Source organism: Neopsephotus bourkii, unplaced genomic scaffold (assembly GCF_033783945.1).
Source record: "Neopsephotus bourkii isolate Nb327-2 ecotype Australia unplaced genomic scaffold, CSIRO-AGI_Nbou_v1 NB_1154, whole genome shotgun sequence".
Classification (NCBI taxonomy): domain Eukaryota; kingdom Metazoa; phylum Chordata; class Aves; order Psittaciformes; family Psittacidae; genus Neopsephotus; species Neopsephotus bourkii.
In genome coordinates, this window is record NW_026901640.1 from 3,339,231 (window position 1) to 3,361,939 (window position 22,709).

The following is a 22,709-nucleotide window of genomic DNA, read 5'->3' on the forward strand; positions in this document are numbered from 1 at the left end:
TTGTGTATGAAAGACTTCCAAGCGCTGTACTGAGTCAGTTCCAGAATTCCATGAAGTATCCTGTGCATTGGCAGGTAAAATACTAATGATTTCTGGAAAGGATGAAAAAAGAGGAAGAAAACTGATTTTCCACAAGATGTAGCCTCAAACACTTCTGCAGTTCTGTACAGGTAAAGCAACTGTAGGTCCAGTTCCCAATGCCAGCACAAAGATGGGAAGCATCAAATTCCCTAATAACAGTAGTACCAGCTGTACTAAGAGCTTAATAGTAATTCTGCAAGTGTGTCTGATTCACTGCCAGTAAGAGGATAGGAACAACCTTCCAACTAACACAAAACAAATCCTAAAGTATTTATTTGTTCCCATTTTTTTTTTTTTGCTTAGTTAGGAATCAGACTGCGTCTAGAAGCTATTAGGATTGGCTTTAGGATAAAAGAAATTCTGATTGTCCTTCCCTGTTATTTTCTAAGCTGACTGAGCTGGGAAACACATCTGGGCATTAGATGGGGTTTGGAGAGGTTTTGTCATTTCACCTGTTTTGAGAGAGCATTTGGGTGGAGAAATCTGATTCTGAGAACCTACAAACTGCTACTACACATAAGCTCCCCTGCCTCTTCCTTTTCTTAAGAGGAATTACTATTTTCTGACTTTTGATGGAATCTCTGATATCCGACTTTCACAACATCATCCATCAGTATTTCCCACCTGTCAGAGGAACTCTTTGATTTATCACACGAGAACTACACCACTGACAAACAGGAAAAGGAAACGGTTGGTTGGTTCCTCAACAATCCAAAGGTCTTTATAAGGATTTGCAAAGGATATAAACTAAAGAAAGCAGCAGCACTGAAACGCAGCGGGCATGAATTGGTTTTGGTTGTTCAGTCTAACCCAGGCATCTTTTTATCAGTTGGATGTTGGTTTTGTTGTGATCTTACAGTTGATAAGGCATAGAGCCTCCTTTGCTGGACTGGAGCAAGTTAGGATTGTTCCCACATTATTTCCACTCCATCAGTTGGAAAGAGTTTAGGTTTTGATCCTCTTCGAACGATTTCCTGCAAACTGACAGGAGTTAAGTGGTCTGTTCCTCAATTACATGCTGCTATACTACACTGCTGCGTGGTGCTGGACCGCTTCATTCCATCACCTCTGTAGTGTCCTCTTACTTCCATGCACCTGAGAAGAGCCTGAGGTTCTTCTGGATCCAGCCATCCCTTGTGCTACACAGGACAAACTTCCTCAGCCTCCATATGGAGCATGTGGCTTCTCAATCCTCTGCTCAACTCACTCTATTCTTACTCCCCCAGTTGAAGGCTGCTGATTTCATTAGTGGTATTTCCTTTAGGACACAAGAGCAGAGCAACCCAGTTAACATCACAGCCACAGGAGCTGTTAGTTGGAAATCACCTGCTGATTGGATTCACATTTTAAACTACTCCTTAAAAACAAGCCCACTGCCTGTGAGATACAACTGGTGGATAACAAAGCCACTTAGCAAGAGCACACAGCTATTGGTACTTACCAAGGTACAGGTTTTCATGGGCTGTTAACCACTGAGAAAAAGTTAGTTGAAGTGCCTTTAGAGTCCTTAAAGTGGAAGAAATAGAGCTATTTCCCTTCCTCTTCCCTACTCCTTCTTACAAAGAACTTAGAAAACTGCTGAGCATAAAGGCAAAACTCTTTCTGCCAGATTACCTTCATTTCCTATAATGTGTCTCAGCCATGTGGATTTTCTGGGCTTATTTGAAGGAAAGGAAAAACAACCCATACTATTGTATAAGCTGTACAGGGAAATAGCTGGGCAGGAGCTGTGGAGATAAGCACATGTTGGACAATACTTTAAATACTTAAATTAACAAAAACTGGCTTGGAAACTGTTTTTAGTTTGTCAGACTCAATCCTCATCACTGCTGCCATGGGCAACACAAATGATAAACTCCAGAGAAAAAGTGACTCTCTTCGGCTGCTCTGCCCCTCTCAGAGATAGCATAAAGGAAAGAAAAGTATTGGTGTTAATGTCATAAGCAGAAAGGTTTTAAAAGACTAAAATACTGACCTTTTGGAAGGGAAAAGCACCCCCAGAACAACACATGCATTACTCACAATGAAAATATTGTGCATAATAGTGCTTCCCAAGGGACCTGGCTTTGTTTCAGAGCCACCAGGGTTCAGCATCAAGTACAAGGCTGTTTACTTGCCTTGATGCAAGTAACAGCATGGAGTAGAGGCTCTGTATCAGACACATGACGCCAGAGGGGACCTCAGGAGCTGAGGTCCATCCCTCTGCCAAAAGGATCAACTCTGCCAGTTCTGACACATTCTTCCATTACCTGTCCTTAAGGAGCTCGAACAAAGCAGGCATCACACATCCTCAGGCAATCTATTCCAGCTCTTCACTATTTGCATCACCAGAAAGCTTTTCCCAATCTCACCAAGTTTTGCTGCAGTTAAAGCCCACAACTTTTTGATCAATTTATCATAAACAGTTGAACCAAACTTCCCTTCTTTAAAGCATCTATTTGCCAATTAAAAGGACATCTCCCCTTTTGTCTAAACACCGTCTTTTCAGCCTTTTACTAAGCACTTTCCAGTCCCCAATTCTTCTTACCACTCTTCTTTACATTCATTTTGAGCTGCACCTTCCCTGAGGTGCAGTATCCTAAAGTACATAACTCCACTCTGGCTCACTCCCCAGCAACCTTAGGCAGAGCTGGGGAACTTTACATACCTTGCAGCTATTTCTGTTCATACACCCCAGTATTACTTTATTCCATAGGAATATGCAATCAACCATGATGCTTTTACATTTCTTTCCACTCCAAACTCAGTCCACACTTGCTCTGCATACTCTGTGTACCCAGTTACTCCTGCCTGGGCACTGTTTCTCACATAATACACACTTGCATAGTTTGACAGATCACATTGACAAGCATAGAGCATCTATCAGAAAGCAGCAAAATATTTTGACAATAACCTGATAATTAAATAACTGTACAGATCAGCTATTCAACAGTAACCAGGTAACTGAAAGGTATGCCCAGTTGCATTGATCACTGCATGTGATGCATGCTCCTGCAGTCAGCACTGCAGGTGACATAAGCCCAGGATAACGCAAGCTGAACTTTGCTAGAGAGGAATCAAATTACAGGATCTCTATACTGCCAGGACACATTCAGAGTACATTCAATGTACACCTCTGGAACACCTCTGCAGAAACTACTGCAAAGGGCACAGTCTCTTACACCATTCCAGGACAGCAACATCCTCCTAATGCTGTTTCACACCAAATTGTCTTGCCCTAACCAGCACTCCTGCCCACTCGAGGAGAAGTTAATCACAGCAGGTTGAATCATCTTGGATGGCTCTCCCAGACAAACCCAAATCTGGATTTAATTCAGCAGGCAACACAGACATGATTCACCTTGGCATTTTTAGTGTATGAACACACATGTATTCGTGTAACTACCATAGGATACACTTTCATAATCATTTAGGAACTTTAACCTCTGCTGTCCAAATGGAACAAAAGTCAAACCAAACTGTGGAGTACCACAGCAGTAAACATCCTTTTTTTGCCTGCACTTAAGCACCATCTATCTGCTACCCACAGTAGCTGGCACTTGTGTTGCTGTGTGGTTCTTTATCCTTACTTACCCTCTTACTTGCCTGTGACTAAACCTAGTACAGAACAGGAAAACTGTCAGGGTGGACACAAAACCAGCCCACCATTCTGGCATTATTTAAATCTAAGGATTAGTTCTGTGCTCAAGCTACTTGAGTGCCTGTAGCACAGGAGATACTATATTTATCTTTGTCCAGTGAAAGAAGCATCTTTAACTACAGAGAACAAGCAGCATGTTCTCCTCATACATTCACATCTGCCTCACTTAGGTTTGTTCATAGGTCACTAACATCTTCCCATTGCATTCGTTCCATGAGGCTCATTTGAAGACAGAAGAAAACAGAACTGTAGCAGTCACTTTAGAAAGTGTTTATTCAAAAGCTTCATAGCACCATCTTGTTTTTTAAAACATCCAAATAAAATGCAGCAATTAAAACATTGGGTTTTTTTTCTGTTGAGCATGACACTAACTCCACCTGGGAACGTACTTATGGTTGTTCTTGCTAATGTAACTGGAAAATAGCGCTCCTGTGCACACAGACATGGCACTGGGCCTCGACGTGGATTATCCAGTCCTAGCTCAATAATGGAAGAATAAAAAGAAGTGAAACAGGAAACCCCACACTGATTCCACACACACCAGATTCCTGCTAGAAAATAGTATTTTCAGAAAGGTAATTTTAGCAGTTTCAATTCTTTTGTCCTCTTTGAAACTTCAGCAAATGCAGAAATACATAAAATTTTTGGGGCATTCTTTTACAGTACCAGTCAAACCATGGACGGTTAATTTATAAGGATCTCAATGTATTTGTTCTAACAGTCAGCTGGTAATTCTAAAGGGCCTTTTATGGCCATCTTTTCTAGGGAAAACACTGGTCAAAGTAATTGTACTAAGCTACTATGGTGACTTTTACTCAAAATTTCAAGTGAAATCAAAGTGCCATTGACAGCACTTGTAATACTTTTCCATGATGAGGTTTTGCCTTTCCCCTTTTTAGCTTCTGGAGGAGCCTCTCTGATGGCTTCATTCAGGCGAGTCAGTAAAGCGCTATTTCCCAATGATCCTTAACTTACTTTTCAAGAGTATGGACCATGCTGAGGGCTTGGTCACATTATCATTTGGCTATGGCTTCCAACCACTGGAATTCTCTATTGCATCTAATTCTGGTTGACCATTAAGAGGCAAATATTCACTTGGCTAAAGCCCCCATAGGGTCCCACGCTGGCAAAACAATTGGTTCCTGCTCCATCACTGCCAGGATGTCTTCTGGTACATGCTTCTTGTCCACCACCACTTCATACACGTACTCAGAAAACCAGTCATCAGTCATGATCAGGTAACCTGGAGATGAAAACAGCTCATTACAAGAGAACCACCACCAATACAGCAAAGCAGATGAAGTTTCACTTGTGTATGATGTGTTAAACAGGGTTAGTCAGATATGGTATCTCTCAAGACAAAGAAATTAACCTTCGGGCTGACCAGATGTACTTCATGGGCACTGAAAGACCAGGCAAGAAGCCTGCTAGGAAAAACAAGACCCAGAATATTCATTATTTATGCTCCCACTGCTAAAACAGGCATTGAGAATTCAAGTGAATTACAATGCCTTAAAAAAGGCATTTAAGGCAGTTAAGTCCCTGGCTTTAGATATTTTCAGGGTTTGGTTAAGAAAAGGGAAATTTTCTGGGTGAATATCCAACCATCTGTGGCTTAAGGAAACTTTGCTGGTTTAGTTCTTGCAGTGAGAGGAGGCCATCTGCTCCCCTCAAACATAAATCATTAAATCACACTCTAGCTGAACTAAATCTTCATTTTTTCCTCCTTAATATAGTTCTTACTGAGAATTTCAGTGAACAGCCTTTGAACTGGGGGGGGAAACAGTCACTTTGAGAGCATCAGAGGCTTTAACAGAAAGCTGCCATTGGAAAGAAACTGTTCAAGGTGAACTGAAAATAAAGAGAGGCTGGGAGAAAGCAAGCATTTAGAAGACAGATGAGCAGGCTTTATGTAATAAAGTTCCTCATGTCCTTATACAGTATCATCCCACAATCAAATGAAACAAGAAAATGTCTAAAGAATATGGACAATAAATGCATCTATCTACAGCATCTTGTTTCTAAAGCAAGAGATCAGATAATTCCCATAAATTAAAAACCCTATCAACTGTAACCCAAGCTAGAAGCCATTTTGGAAACACTGCCAAAGGGAGCTGCCCTGATTATTCTCTCTTCAGGATATGAGTTCTTGGGACACACAAAAACCTCTCACTCCCAAGAGCCACCAAGTAATTGCACCCTGAGAGGATAATGAACTCTGCTGCTGACATCCTGTATCTCAGAGCTTGACAGGGCTGATTAGGATCACAGTGTCTGAACAAGGAGGAAGTGTCAAGCAGAACTTCAGAACATGCAAATAATTAAGGACACTGTTTGAGAAGGCCTGTGCCAGTGGCACAATGAAAGCCATTATCAATTTCTTCATTAAAAGCAGATACATTGCATGCAGCAGTATATATACACCTAAGATCCTACCTAAGGCAACCCTGAGCCCTGCACTGCAGCCAGGTGATGGGCAGAAGTGAAAAAGAAACAGGAAAGTTTCCTGCACTTCTAGGCAGGGTACACAATGGACTTTCACCTTAGGAAGCTGATCTATTGCTTCTACTCAAACCAGTCCTATGTTAGGGCCAGAATACTGAAACGAACTTGGAACGACATCACCTTGTAACACAGCACAGCACCTGACTACAGAGTACTCCTCTGTGTACCAGGCTGGCCCACGCTTCTCTAACTTAGCCAAAGGAAAAGCATTTTACACTGCCCAGCTGCTGGCCAGGGAGAGGTCAGTTGAGCATCAATGGCCTGCAAAATGATTCCATAACCTAGGAGGTGGGCACCTGAAAGTAAAGCCCTGGAGAATTCCCAAAGGACTACTAAAAGCCACTTTGTGCTTGTGCTGCGATTCCTCTGTTGGAGGAGAAATTAAGTGTGTCCTTCTGTCATAGCATACTTAGGATGGTACACACACACACATATATACAAATACAAACATTAAATGTCTACAGTAAATCTGTTAGGTATGTGTGCAACAACCAGTACAAGAGATTAGAAAAGGCAAAAGGGAGCTGACTTCTAGCTGGAGATGTATCACAAGAAGGTCTTTTCATGCCAAAACAAGCAGATGGACCCCTATCAGCTGGATGTGATAAGGTGACTTATGCTTCCTCTTGTGCTTGGTTTCAAAAAGAGATACCCGATGGGATAAGCCGGGTTCAAACCTAGGTAATAATGTCCTGGCTCGGGACAAAAGAGCACACAGGATAATTGCATGGCTGACAGAGTGCCAGTGAAACACAGAAAGGAAACATTTGACTGGGAAGAGACTTTTTTACCTCAAAAAACAAGCAGTGTTTGTCAGCAGCTGTGTTTGTTCCTTGAATAAAACCAGACAGGATTCCAAGAAACACTTTTCCAACAGATCTGAGTGCAGTTATAGCTATTTATGAAAGGCAACCAATGCTTGGCTATTCCCAGGGCTTCCCTGTCTCTGGGACAAGCGCTACCACAAGAACTCAGTTCTGTGCACTCAGTGCAGTGGGAGCATGTAACCAACTTCACCCCACAATACCCAAACCAGGAATCACAGGCTTTCCAGTCCTGCACCATGCAAGCCTGGGGAAGCAGGTGGTATCCGGCACCTCGCGCTGTACTGGGAGCAAAGCAACAGGAACCCCATGTGAAAACACAGTTCCATTTCCTACCAGCACCAAGTCATTTGTTTGCTTGGTTTTTAATGACTCAAAGCCTGGTCCCTGGTGGTTTGTTGTGGGCTTTGCCCTTTGTCATCCTGTCCAAGAAATAATGGAGTTGGGGCTTACTCGTATCCCCCACACCCAACTGGGCCTCAGCTGGGATGTGCCAAGTTCAACATCATTCTTGGCCTCTTTACCGATGTGGATTCTGGTTCTCTGCACTGGACTTGTCCAAACACAGCTGCCCAATTCCTTAACAAGGCAGATAAGATTAAAAAACCACTGCTAGAGAGATTCCATGGCATAGGAAGAGAGCTAGGACAGACCACAGATCCTCACCCTCCTACACCAGCTAGTGCTGGACACTGAAGAGTCAAAAAGCAAGAGAAAGGGAGGAGATTCTGCTGAGTTACCTCTTCTAACACCCAAGAATGAGCTCTGAAGGACAGTGCAACTGCCTTTAGCTCAATAGGGGTTTGCTTGGTCATGCCCAAGAAAGTCACTCAGGGAATCACCTCCCTGACCAAAAATAACTCTGAAATAGAGACAAGCTTCCTAATTCTGATGGGATTTTCTCTCAAGGCACTTTTCCAGGCAACTCCCTAACCAAAGCAAAACATACACAGTGAGCAAGACTTCCCAGAGACCACGGTCTCTACCAGCACAGAACAGACAAGTGACAGTGACTAACCCAGAAAGCATACAGATGCCATGCACAGAAGATGTGCATACAAGGTACAAGGACCTCAAAGGAACCACCAGCTCCTCTTAAGAACGAGTTCTTTTAGAGCTGTTTAAAAAGTGAACCTGTATTTGGAAAAGAGAATGTCTAAGGAGGATAAACTGTTAGTGCAAACCCAGCAGCAAGTGAAGCTTACAAAGCTGGCAAACGAGCTCAAAGTAATCTTCAAGACGACTAGGGAACTGGGTTAGCTTAGTGTTATTTCTACCTTGAAGCCTGAAGCACTGCACTACTCATTCCCTGTTGCTGTAGCTTTTCTTTTTTCCTTTTGGACTTTATGTTTGAAGTGAAAAAAGCCAAAAAACACAAATGTGGCTCTTCACATATCAGTCACAGCCTCTGCATCTCCATCACAGCATTCCCTGGTGCTCCAGTCCAGTAACACCAGCACAAAACTGCTGCTGTTCAGTCACAGCTCCACAGGTACAACTCCTGCGAGCAGCACCAGGCTTCAGCCCACTGTCCTGTTTGGGAATATTAGCCAATATCCTGAAATGGAGCCAATTTTTCTCCAGGTCTAGTGAAGCACAACTCAACCTTGGCCAAGGAGCACAGCCAAAGCTCTGACACACACCTGGGAGCTCCAGCACATTTGGAGTACAAACTTAAGTCCACAGAGTGGTTGTAAAGCAAGCTGAGCAAGGCACTTCCTTCCTGGAAGCATCCCACTAACACTAGTAGCATCAAACGTCACAAACTGAGTATCTGGAGTGGCTCAAAACAAAGTGTTTGATAATAAGAGCACAACTAACCAGCCATTTTTATGTTTTATAGTCTCTATTATACATAAAGGTCCTTAATTAGCTTTGGACACATGAAAAGTTTTGATGTTACTTCTTACTATTTGGCTTCTTTACTTAATCCACCATTCCAAAGTACATTTTACTACTGTCACACTGATGAGCCTGGAAGGCTGAACATTGACACAGCTTCATTGTTTGCTCAAGACTGAAGATTGTTATTGGAATCCTTTGCTGTGAACATACACAGCTAACTCAGAACAGACACGACTGCAGCACCAAGGGGCCAGAACATCAATTAAGACACTGTTAGGAGAATACCCTACACTGCAGCTAGCTGTAAGATACCAAAAGCTTATGAACCAGACCACATCCTAAACCAGATGTTTCCTAAAATAGCCTATTCCCAGAAGAAAACCCAGACATCCTGAGAAATTTCAGCCATACCAAATCTTGCGAGCACAACTTTTGGGATTAATGTGCAGCAGAAAAATGTGGTCAGCAATGACTATTGTGGACACACACTGGAGTCTGTCACAGCATGCTCATCAGTGAGCCTGTGCCAGGCCTGAGTCCACATCCGGCCTGCCTCAGATAGGGGATGACTAAAATCATGGAGTTTCCCTCCACTCCACTTTACCAAATGCTCTGCCAAGGCCTCACTGCAGTTATAATGAAGTATTTAAACTTTGATATGAACTTTAAAGTCTACCAGTATCTTCCCATACATGAAAAGTTTGGTTACTGCATTGTCAAACACCGTAAAGACAATACATGCCCTGTATCATTAAGCTATCTACACTCAAGAGTTCCAGTTCTGGCGCCCAGCATAGGATCCTCTGTTAACTGCATCCTCCTGCCTTTGGGACTAAATGCTCTGTCTGTCAAGAAGTGTCAGGATCAATCACTTATGGCCACCTCTCACAACTACAATCACCTCTACAGCTGAACTTGCAGCCCCAGTGTCAGCTTTATCCAGTGACCCTTCCTGCTTCTCCAATGTTCATATTCAATTTACTTAGCTGTAAATCACATCTAAGTGAGGAATGTTTGTCTTCCAGGAATACAGTGCCATAACTCTGTGATCTGCATGCATGTGCAGGCTTGTTTCATACATGTCCTGGTGAAGGGCACACAGCACATCCCCTTTCCCCCTCCCACCTCCATACTTCTAAACACTAAGTTCAGCTCTCCATTCCCATGACTGTAGATTACCTTTGTTACCACGGTCTTCACCCCAGGAGTTTTCCACTCTCCATTTTTCAAATGCATCTTCTTGCCCATCCTGTGACAAAACAAGGTGATGGCTATTCAGTAGTGAAGGACCACATGAGTTCGTAGCAGCCAGCCCTTCCTAGTCTAAATCCAGCACCAGCAACGCACAGAGTTCCACTCCTAAAAGGCATCAGCAGCCTTCAGACAATGGTCAGAACAGTTGGAGAAATGTAATCTCCTAAAATACTTGTCTACCTGCTGACAAGAGGAAGTGTGGTCGAGAAGAGGCCTTGCAAGAAGCATTTATTTTCACCAGGTGATTTAAATTTAACCAAATTTGAGCTTGGACTTAACTGACAGAATTTAAGCAGCCTTCCCTAGGACCTGTCATGGGGTCTTCTGAAACACAGAACACAACTTGCTTGAAGTAGGAGTCAGAGGAAAGGAGCAAGGACAATGAAGCAACTCTAAGAATTTATAACAGTAAGAGCAAATACAAACACTTCAGGATCTGGCTGAAGGACACAGCTCCAAGTCTGCTGCTCTGAAAGAAAAGACGAGGCTTCTAATGAGCATGGAGTGCATGAGTTCATGTTTAGGAGTGTGCAGTATTCCAGCCTGCATTAGGTACACTCATTTGCTCCTAAAGTAGTTTTCTAATACAAAAAACTAACCTGCAAAGCACCCCATAAATCCTACAGGGATGCTGGGGAGGGGCTCTACATTAGGGACTGTACTGACAGGACAAGGGGTAATGGGTTCAAACTTGAACAGGGGAAGTTTAGATTGGATATAAGGAGGAAATTCTTTCCTGTTAGGGTGGTGAGGCACTGGAATGGGTTGCTCAGGGAGGTTGTGAATGCTCCATCCCTGGCAGTGTTCAAGACCAGGCTGGACAAGGCCTTGGGTGAGATGGTTTAGTGTGAGGTGTCCCTGGCCATGGCAGGGGGGATGGAACTTGATGATGTTAAGGTCCTTTCCAACCCTAACTATTCTATGATTCTATGATTTTTATTATTCAGTGGAATATTGCTGTATTGCTTCTATTCTCCCTTTAAAAAATAGAGGACACTCGAGTTACCAGACTAGGGGTAAGTCAGCTCTTGCTGCCATCAGATGCACTGGGATAAGCACGTTTATGTACATTAAGTTGAACCAAAAGGTGCATTTAATCCACCTCAATTTTATGTTGTAAAATTCTAATAGGATTTTTTAAATCCTCAAAGCTTTTTTATAAAGTAGGTAAACCCAAGGTATTACATTTTATAACTCAGTTTATCAAAGTCCCTTTAGATTAAGTTAAGGTTTAATATAAGACAACATGCTCAAATAAAAAGTAGCAACAACTTAGTCCATTTTGAATGTGGAAAAGCCTCTAAATGCTGAGCTTGTTTTAGGATTATTTCTTTTAAACTATCTTTGGGTTTAGAGCTACCATCCTTACTGATCTTCTACACATCCTTTCCTTGAAAATCAGAGATCAGGTCACATTTTATGCAACAATACATTTAGGCATGTAAAAGAATGAATTAAAAAACACAGACCATAGACTATAGCTGCAATAAAATGCAGCCACAAACCAACTACAATAAGTACAAACAGACAGGCTTCAGTGACGAGTAGGTAATAGGTGTTAAATACTAGAAAAGTAAATAGCTGAAAAACAATGGCTTTAGGGATGTGTTCATGCAACACGTTTCTACAGGGACTGGAAGTGTTAAAAGCTCAGAATGCAGAACAGGAGAAATGATACACTGAGTTGTAAAAAATAACTCAAAAGTTCTGACTCAGCATCCCCATCTCGAGTCCTCCAACCCCAAAGCTCAAACAAACTTTCAGTTCTGTGCAAGCTGCTGTTTCTCAAGCCAAGGTCATGTTGGACAGGAAGAGATCACTTCAAAGAAACTTTAATACTGACAGCTTCTGGAAAAACATGGAAAACAACACTGCAGATAACCCCGAGTCGTAAGCTTTCACATGGTTCTTTTTACTCCACATGTGCTTTGTTATACTGCCAGGAGCTGATTTAGTTGTGGATTCATCTCAGCCTACTGTCTTGCCACAGAGCTATTTTGGACACCATCTTCCTTCCCTAATTATGAGTAGGTCAGGGAGGTCACATGCCAGAGCTGCAGGAGGTTTAGACCATTGCAAAGTGCCTCCTACTGGCATTTTAGCAGTAAGAGCTTCATGCTGTAAAACAGCTATCCCATGCAGTGGGACATGGTAGGAAGCATTTGATGTGATACCTGATTGCTCACTCAGCAAGGTACATCAGGAATCTGTATTTAAAAATCAGTTAACACAGGTTTTCTGGTTTGTTAAAAATAGAAGCTTACTTCCTTTTCCCTTTCTTCAGTAAATGTTTGTGGGCAGAAGGCAAGAAATCCTGGACTTGTCACAAATTCTTCCCTCCTTGTTAAATATGATGAGCAATCAAACACCACAGGGACAACAGACAACCCAAGGTGCTGTGGCACACCTGAACACTGTGAATGAGCCCAGAACACAAACAAGCTGCCAGAACAGTCACACACATCCATGCAAGCATCAGAACTTGAGGAGGGAGGCTCACCTTCTCAGTGACAGCTGTCAGCACCATGGCATGGGTCATCATGGATTCTCCAAAGATTAACCGTTCTGCTTTGTTCAAGTTCTTGACAGAGACACCAAACACCAGCTCATGATTGTATCTATTGGGAAGGCACATGAGCAATATCAAAAGGGATGCAGGGAGAAATTTTCACTAGTAGTAAACCAGGGAACCAGTAAGCTAAATCAGGAGCCAGTGCACAGGCATAGAGTTCAACTCTTTTTAGTATCAGAATAAATGTAAAAGCTGATCTCTTTAGGAGCTGCTCTCACCAAGTACTAAACAATTCAAATGAGTAAGAATGTTTAACAACCACTTGTGCATCTTTAAAGGACTCAGAGCTTAGCTAACAAGTGAAAAAACATTATGTTGCTGCTGAATTACTTAAATATACTCTTGGGGGGGATATATAATCCAAACTATGTACAAATTAGTTTCTTAAGCAGCTTAAGGACTGTTTATGTCCTAGCCAAGTATCCCAAATGCTACCCCGCTTCAACTGTCTACTTACATATTCAAGTCATTGATTCCCAGCTTGCTATAGAAGTGCTTTGCAACATCACAGCCAAACCACACAGCCTACAAATAGAAAGCAGAGTCACATCTGGGCCATATCCCAGCCAGTTTTACATTACAAGGGCTGCCCCTGTGCCATCCACAAAGAGAAACCAAACCAACCTCGCCATCCTTAATGGATGCTGCAGCTAGTTTTTTCAGGACATCCACAGGCTGGTTGTTGTAGAGTGTTTTCCTCCCTCCTGCCATGTTGCCCAGGTACTCCACTGTGTACAGCCTGTTGTATGGATTCTGTGGCCGAGGATCATTCACGAGACAAATCTGCCCAAACCCAAGATGTCACAAGTTAGGGTGCCACTGAACTGAAACCTTTGAGAAGTGAATCCAGCTGGATTTCAGAGGATTACTTTGGTCCCAGCTGCCCCCCCCATCAGCAAACAAACCACTTGGCTGAAATACCAAAGTTTTTAAGGTTTTGTTTTAGTAGTTCACCTCCTAACTGGCATAGCAGCTTTGCATGTTATTCCTGCTCTCTAATAGCTGTTTCATGGCAGTTTATGGCTGATTAGATCATTACATATCTCATCATTACAAAATCAGGATGGAAATGCAATATGGGAACACAGCTAATTGTAGGGTAGAGCACAAATAGGAGAATGGGAAGAATAAACATCTTTGACTTGTGGGTGTAGTACCCATAACATAAGGGTTACAGGGGTGGACAGGACACTTGCAACAATGGAAGTAAGTGGCTTGGCAGCAAAGAAAGGTCTTGGGAAGCTTGGAAAGCCTTTTAGCATCCCCACCTTGTCCTCCATGTTGAAGTAAGGCTTCACATGCTCATTGTAGAACTGCACCGGTGTCATGGGGCCATATTTGTGGTAGTTCTTCTCCTTATCCCGGAATTCCCAGCAGAAAGTCTCCGGAGGGTTGCCCAGGCAAGTGCTCACTATTCTGAATACCTGTCCAGAGAAGCAAACAGCTGTGAACTTGCTGGAACATGCAGCAGTGCCTCTCCTACCACAGCAATGCCACTGAGGAATGGATTTCTCCACGTGGGAACCAGCTGGAGAAATGGGATCTTAACACCACCTCTGAAGAATATGAGCAAACACACACACGTGAATTACTCTGATTCAGCTCTGGAATTCTATGTGTTTCAGCAGTCCAAAAGGAACACTGAAAGGCCACAGGAAAAATGCAGAATCTCTCTCCGTTTTCACACTCCATGTTATCACCAGGCAAAACAGAAGCCCAAGGTTGAACACAAATTCCAGGTTTCCTAGGAATGCCGTGGCCAGAGCAAAGGCCAACACACTGCCCAGGCTCATGCCAACATTTCATTAGGAATTCTGAAGCTCCTCCGACAAGATGCTTTCCCAGTGCAAGAGAAACTTCATCAAACTGACTGTAGAAGGGCCTAAGCATTCAGCATCATAGACTCCACCGGGTGGTTTGCCCTATGCAATCACAAAGACAAACCAATCTTTCTGCTATGCATATAACAAAGCATTCTATGCTAGTGTTTCCCATGTATTAATCTCTCTTTTTCATGTAATATTCATTTAGATTTCAAACATGGACTTTTGCTTCTTTTCAGTAGTAATCTTCCCATCCCTTTTAATATGTTTGACAATATCTGTTTCGGGTTGAGCTGGCAGGCTGTTTAATTTCACCCAAGATCCCTGCCTGCTGACTGTGACATCCTTCACAGATGGCAGCTTTCTGTTGCTTCTTAGCACAAAAAGTTGACCAGATTTCAAGTCATCAGCATCCCTATAAATCAGAATATGAAGCTGCACTTAACCACTACTGTACTTTCTTACAGGGCTTATCACAAAATGTGCTAACTCGTAGGCAGTGTAACCAGATGACTGTCTCTGAGGATATTTAGCAGGACCCGCCACAGGTACCCTGGGGACAAAACAATTCAATCATATTAAAACAGGTTTGAACCTGTTTTACTTCAGCTGACACTGGTCTGCTTCAGTGCTGTCCATGTCCTGAGTCCTCTCCTTGCAAGAAACCAAGAGGTTATTTAAAACAGGAGAAAGGGGGAGTCAGATCCCAATGCACCTTCTGCACTAGGATCCAGTCACTGGTTTGTGGCAGCTTTCTGAGGCTGTCAGTCTTCACACCTTCCTCTCGCTGACTTTTCACAGGGGAGGAGATAGAATACCTTTCCCAGAGCTGACATACCCGTTCTGGAGCAAGTTGAGCTGTTTTATAGGGATCCTAAGGCTCCCTAAGAATGAGCTTTGTGCTGATGGCAAAAGGAGTGCAGCACCCATACTAAATAACACTATTTGGCTGTGCACAAAATGTAAGTAAAGGTGTTCTTGCTCCAAGCAGTTTAAGAAAACAAGCCAAGAGATTAATTATGGGTTGAATCAAGGGTGTGGGTTTAGTGTTTTCACTGGAGGAACTCACACATTTATCTCTCAATAAATATGTTAAAGAGCAAATGTAAATCCCATCCCTATACTACTATAAATATTTAACTTTGCACAGACTGCACAAAAAGTAGCATTTGCTGTGGATACACCCACATTACCTCAAATAACCGCAAGTGGTGAGGGACGAGGTTATGACAACAAAATAAGCAAGAAAAAATATGCCTGAAAGGAGAGCAACACACAAGCAGGCTCCAGGCAGAGGAAGGGAAGTGATGGAGACAGAAGTCTCAGGGGCAGTGGAGCCCAGGAATGGCCTCCCTCAGTCCTTTTGCCACCACACCCAGCACAGCCCATCTCAGGATCTCACAAGCTTCCTCTATCGATCAATCAATAAGCAGACATTTAACTAAAAGGTGACTTACATCACCCCAGTGACAACTAGAACCAAGATAAGGCAGAGATACAGCGGCTTGTGCTAAAATCCCAAATGAACAAGGAGGGGAAAAGGAAGGTACTCTGGATAATGAAGAGTCTACAGAGGAAAACAGTGAAGGAAGAAAGCGTCAATCACATGCAGTGCACTGATTTCAGCTGCTGACCTGCTGTGCACTGGCTTGATAAGAAGAATGTTTATACACTTCTGGAGTGAATATTTAATCTTGTGTGCCAATGACTGCCCCATTTTAGCTACAGCACTGCCTCCCTGCAGGAGCAAACCAAGATTTGCTATGCAAATAAAACTGCACAGAACAAACCCAAGCTCTGTTTTGCCACATACAAAAATAGATGCAATATCACTTGTATACATATAAACACATGAAGCAAGAGTGATCACAAACCTCTCAAATGAAGTGTTTTCAAAGTATACAAGAGAGGTGCAACTGCATATTTTAACTACAAAGTGGATTTACTTTCAGTCAACAGAAGTTGCAAACCACTTGCAGGAGAAAACACTGTGTTAACATCAGCAAACTAAACACAGCCTCTCTACAGAACAAACTGCAATCACTTAATAAGCCTTTAATGCCAGGTCCAGGATCCCTCATTGGAGGGCAAGATGTGAAGCGAAGAGCCATTCTGCAGTTCACTGCATGTCACTGCCCTGAAAATTGAACTGCATGTCACTGCCCTGAAAATTAACATCTCTAGGAAGCTTTTGATGTCTGCTGTAAAATCCTCCAAGGGCTTCTGAACACACATTGGATGTAAATCATGTTAATTCACTTGTGAACTAAGTACTGGTTGGCAACAGACTCTGATAGCTCAAACCACCGAGTTCATCTGAAGTCATATCATAAAAGTTTGTTTCAATCATGTAACCCTGCCTAACACTGATGCTTGTTGGGGTGCAGAAAAACTAACATACATAACCAAACCATTTGATTTCCTGAGTCCTCTAATGACAGATGTTAAAAGTACTTTGCATTGAACAGGTGAACTAGATCCTTCCTTTTAAAATGCACATGGTCAACCTAAAACAGTCTGAGCTTTTAACATGACTTTTGGCTATTTAAGAATCAAGTATGAGGACTATGATGTGTGTCACTCATTCAGTGTGACCAGATGGAGGGCAGCCACTACCCATAGTGTGTACTACAGACTTGCCAATTGATCTGATTTTGAGTTAACTCACAGAGCCAGGAACAGATGCTGCAATTCCTTCCTTTGCTGCCCTTCAGTATCAGACCACAGCTGGATTCAGCCTTGCGTTCAGCTCACAGAGAACCGCCTTTTGTTGTTCTCTTCTGCTCTCTTGTGGGGGATTTATGCAACAACACTTGTGCAGTAAGATTCTACATTCAAAGCCAGCAGAAAGCAATATTCAACCTCTTTCCTACTACTTATAAAAGCTTGACAGCCCACTATTTTGCTCTCTAAAGATACAAAATAATGCTCTCCCACAGGTAAGGGCAGATGTGTCTAAAATGTTTAGGGCTTCTATAGTTTGGACTTCTATAAATTCAAGGTATTTGAAAGTATTATAAAAACTCAGAATAAGATAAAAAAGCCACTGCAAAAACCCACAATGAATACCTCCAAGCACTCTGCCATGCAAAACACTGCTACTTAGGTGAACAAAAGGCAGTTGGTTTGGACGAGCCATTAGCTGTAGAACAAGAGTAAGAAATCTCATCCATCCTAGCCTTGCTTTCAACAAGATTCAGGTCATACACGTGTATTTACCTCCTCTATCATCGTGTCCATCGCAGCACAAAGTTCTCCTCTCATTGTTCCACTTTCCACCATATTTCTTAGCCTCAAACAATATTCTCTCATCTGTTTAAAGAGAGTAATTTTATTATGAGGATATGAAAGGATCACGTATTATGTTTTTGGGACTTCCTATCTGGTTGTTTCAAGCACTGTTTTACTCTCCATGGTTTCAAAATCAAAAGAAAAACCCTTGCAGAAGCTTTGTTAGATACTGATTCTTTTTTAAAGGTATTTGAATGATTTAGAAGTAAGATATCACAAAAAAAATAATCTGAAATTAACAAATAGTTGCAACTCAATTACTATTTTCCAACCATTAATTTGAAGCTTGCAGCCATTAGCTCTTCTTAAGGCTGGATTTCTCAGCTCCATAACTGATGCTGCAACATCCACTCATATCACCTCTGACTCAGAACAGACTGTCTTTATACTGTAAAATTTATGGTGCAATTCTAATGCATAATTGATCTCTTGGTTGATAAAAGGAGTGGAGCATTTCCCCACTGCCTGCAGAACTGCAGCAAGAGCAGCACACACTTCCCATTACTGTCACAATCCATAAAGCCAGGAACAGTGAGCAGGGCTCCCTCAAGACCAGCTGGCTTGCCATGTTCAAGACTAGAATAACATTAACACCATTCATTATGTCTCAGCTTTTCAGCACATATTTTACTTTTTTTATGTGGATTTCTGCAGGCACTTTTCCCTGAGCCTGTAAGAAATGAACTGGAGAAAACCTAACCACAGCTCACTGGAAGAAAGTTTTAATTGCCTTTTTATCTACATACCTACTCTAGCATCTTCCCAGATTGATTCAATCTGCAGTTCAAGGAACGAGCTTATATCTTCCCTCAGGCAAATCTGCTCTTTCTGTACTGAATGCTGATTTTAAAAATTCAGTGTTTTGAAAATACTTTTTCCATCAAGTTTGTCAGTAAAAAAGTCAGATGCCAAGTGCTAGTTTTGCATTAACAGACTTCGTCAGCCACACATCAGGAATTAACTTCTTAGAAATTTGAGGATTAGGAACAATTGCTCCTAAACCCATGCAGGGTACTTTCACGTTACTGAAGCCCCACAGTGGACATTGTCCACAAACACTTTCCTGCTCCATGCTCCAAGATTAACAAACTGCTGAGACTTCAGGCTCTTTTTTGAATAAAAGCAAGTGAAACTGCTGACATGCACTTAATGCTTCAGTCAATAAAGAGAAATGAAGGTGGCTAGAACACTGGAATCAGGCTCTGCCTCATCCTTTCCCCTTAATTATATCAATTTTACCTTATGATTCAAGATCTCATTCATCCTTCTAGTAGCCTCTGTAGTATGAGACTCCGGGAAGTTTTTCTTGGGGACAACACCATACTTTTCTAAAGGAAAATAATAATACTACAGATTAACCATTATCTAATTCCTATCTACATATTATATTATCTTCTAATAATTATTTACACAGTAGACGTTAATGCTTCTGCCTATACCCATGTAAAAGCTACATATACTTGGGTTTTGTGCAGAGATTACAAGGGGAAGTCTCTTATTTAAAGGTTATGAGTATTCAAAGTTTACGTCTTAATTTGTGACTGAATGTTGACCTCTGCTCTGTACTCCACAGGGTCCCCACAAGTGGAATCCCTGAACTGTTCAGTATCATGTAATTTATAACTTTTAGGTGTTGAATTAAGTTGTGCTCTTTAAGAAGCTCTTCTCACCAGAAAAAGAAATTAATTGAAAATTAAGCTCCTGAATTACCTTTGAGAACTGGGTCTCTTATGAATTATTCCATGTATTTTATTTAAGGGTAAGTGACTGACTTCCCAGACTCTTTTTCTCAACATTTGTAAGACACCAGCAGCAGCTCAGCTACTTCCCATATTACGGCACCAGTCAAATATCACACTGGCTAATAAGGCTCTGGGTGTAACAGCAGCATCCAAAACTTCCTCTGCCCTGATTAAATATTTGTAACAACTGGATGGGGAAAAGAAGTAACCTCCAGGCTTCAAAGAAACAAATTCCTTTTGTGATTCTAAACCTACATTATTGGCTTGTTGATTTACAAAGTGTCGCATTGTTTCATAACACAAAAGCAAACCCTAGTGTGATTTAGACACAGATGTATCTCCTTAATCTGTGTATAAAAGATCTCACTTCGGCTGGATCTTTGCAAGACTAGCACTGCCACATTCCACATCATTTCCCTCACTGATCTTTACACCACCTATCTTCAGGCTTCAGCCCTAAGTAGTTTTGCTTCTGCCTTGTACACACACCTTAGCCTAGGAATGGGTTTTTCCCTTACCACATGCACTAAGAATCGAATACATGGATATAAATAACCAATGTTGAGTTGATGACTGAGGTAAAGGGGATTGAACCTTTTTACTGAACACAAAGTCCAGGATATCTCATTACTTCTGTTGATCTTCTGAGCTTCTGTTACCCACAGCAATATGCAAGAGTTAAGATCTCACACAAGATTTAAGCCTAGTATTTATGAACTGGCATGAAAACGCCTTTGATTAAAAAAGGTAGTGGTTAACAGCACCGTGCTCCTTAGCAAACCCCCAAGTCTCAAACAATTATTTCTTCTATTTCACTCTCATTTCTCAAACTAGCATGCCATTTCAAGAAGGGACCAATGCTCTTACCAATAATATTAACCAACATATCCCACTGTCCACCATCATTTGTGGGGTTGGTGAGCAGGAACTGCACCAGTCTGCCTCCCACAGGCTCATTCTGCTGAGCTGTTTCCACAAAGGCATTCAAAAAGTAGTAACAACGTTCCACCTGAAAAAATGGGAAAAAATACTCTTAAGCCTGTCACATTATGCATTCATTCCTTTCAGTTCTTCAGAAGTCCTACCTAGATCATCCACTTTATTTTCCATCTAACATTCCAGGGCTTACAGTATAAACTTCTTCCTGTTACAGACCAAGGAGTTAGCACAGAGCTTGAGGGTAGGGGAACAGAAAATGCAAAACACAAGTTTTTCCATGAAGCATGGCCTAAACTAGTCCTAGAATTTCTCTATTTCCTTTAGGGGAAACAAGCAGACACAGCTCAGAGCAGGGCACAGGGTGCCCAGAGAAGCTGTGGCTGCCCCATCCCTGGCAGTGTTCAAGGCCAGGTTGAGCACAGGAGCTTGGAGCAAGCTGCTCTAGTGGAAGGTGTCCCTGCCTGTGGCAGGGGCTGGAACTGGATGAGCTTTAAGGTCCGTTCCAACCCAAACCATTCTAGGATTCTATGATTAGCATCTTGATAACTTTCTTCTCAGGCTGGAAATCCCACTTTGCTTGACTTGTGCTTAAAATACTGATTTAAATAACTTTTGACAGTTCTTCTCATGATTTCCACCTGTAATGTTAAAATAGTCAAGCCTAAAAGAAAACGTGTCCCAATACTAACACCCAATTGCACAAGCTGTCCTAGCATAACCTGCAACCTGTGCTACCATACCTTATCCCAGAAAAAGAGATAGGACTGGCTGAATTCAAACTCTTCGATGTTGTATTTCTTCATGAAAGGAAGGCGCATTGCATTGAGACACGAGAAAATCCAACATCTCCCTGAGAGATCAAAGGAACAAGGGTTAAACTGGAATGCCTGCACTCCAGTGCTCTGGAACGTTTTCGTTTTAAACACAAGATTCATGACGCAGCTTTGCCGCAAGGCTTTGGCCAGGATGACAAAATACCAAAGCTTGTAAGAAGTTCAGAGCCCTTTTACTGCAAATGCAGTAAAAATCAACTGATTTTAACTTGCACTGTGCAGAAGGGAACAGAGGCAAGCACTGAGTCTGAGGACTGCTACTAACCCAAGAGGATGCTGCAGGGATACAGCTTTGCCTCAAAGCCAATGAAGTGATGTCAGAGGAAGCCATCAGTCGCCCCCCGACCACCACAGCCGCTGAGAGAGGGCACCCCGCTCCCCGAGGACACCAAACCTCACCCCGGAGCCCCTTACCGGAGTTCTTCTGGTTGGTGACGGGCTTGCCCTCGGCGGGCACGGCGTGCTGGAAGACCTGCACCGTGTCCTGCACCACCTGCCGCTGCAGGCACACCTCCAGCGGGTCGCTGCAGGTCGCCACATTCTGGGCCAGCAGGAACTGCGGCTCGGCCCGCAGCCGCCGGGTGAAGGCGGCGGCCTTCTCCGTGCTCAGCCCTGCGGGACGAGGAGGGGACAACCGTCACCACTGGTACCCCCCCCAAGCCACCCCATTGCTCAGGTAACGGGGGGGGGGGGTACATCCCCCCCCCCCGCTGCCATGGCAACAGGGCCCCCTCACGGGTAGCACCCCCCCGCCCGTTGCCATGGTAACAGGACACTCACCCCCAAAGCCGTGCCCCCCTTCACCGCGGGCGTTCATGGCACAGGCGGCGCGAGCTCCCGCACGGAAACGGCCGCTCCACGTCCGGGCCCACCGCACGTCGCGCGCGCCGAGGCGGAAGCGGTTCTTATAGCCCCGGCACCGGAAGCCGGAAGAGGGGGGCCGCACAGCCCCGGCCGCGGGTGGGAGGGGGCAGCTCGGCGTGGGGGCGGACGGCGCGCAGCAAGGGACAAGCTTAAGGCGGTTGCGCGCGTCGGGTCTCCGCACGCCCCTCGCTTTGCCCTCGGCGCTCGAATCTTCCTGAGGCAGCGCTGGGCCAGCCCGTTGTCTGCGGGCTTGTCTGCCCTGAGGGCCTCCCTGTGGGCGAGGCCTGGCCCTGCAGCTCCACAGGGCCCCGGGTGTGGGAGGCTCAGCCGGGGCTCCCCACCCCGCTGCCCCGCGGTCTCAGCCCCTGGTCTGGGCTGAACGCGGCTCCGCAGCCGGCCCAGTGGAGGCCCGGCACCTGGAGCGCTGGTGTTGCACGGTGCTTGTGAACGTTAGTCAAGGACGGGCTCCAGGTCACGCTTCCTGTTGAGTAACAGC

The 22,709-nt window shown here is 43.5% G+C and overlaps 1 protein-coding gene across 1 annotated transcript; it reads right to left on the minus strand.

The window, feature by feature from the left end:
• Positions 1 to 4,390: 4,390 nt before the first annotated feature.
• Positions 4,391 to 22,261, minus strand: BLMH (bleomycin hydrolase). The gene is made up of 12 exons (XM_061363530.1): positions 22,154 to 22,261; positions 21,764 to 21,961; positions 21,257 to 21,366; positions 20,445 to 20,586; positions 19,075 to 19,163; positions 17,764 to 17,856; positions 13,990 to 14,145; positions 13,346 to 13,504; positions 13,179 to 13,246; positions 12,650 to 12,767; positions 10,075 to 10,144; positions 4,391 to 4,964 (listed from the first exon to the last, which is right to left on the minus strand). Exons 1-12 carry the CDS (start codon positions 22,164 to 22,166, stop codon positions 4,813 to 4,815), a joined length of 1,368 nt encoding a protein of 455 aa, XP_061219514.1. The 5' UTR covers positions 22,167 to 22,261; the 3' UTR covers positions 4,391 to 4,812.
• Positions 22,262 to 22,709: the final 448 nt, after the last annotated feature.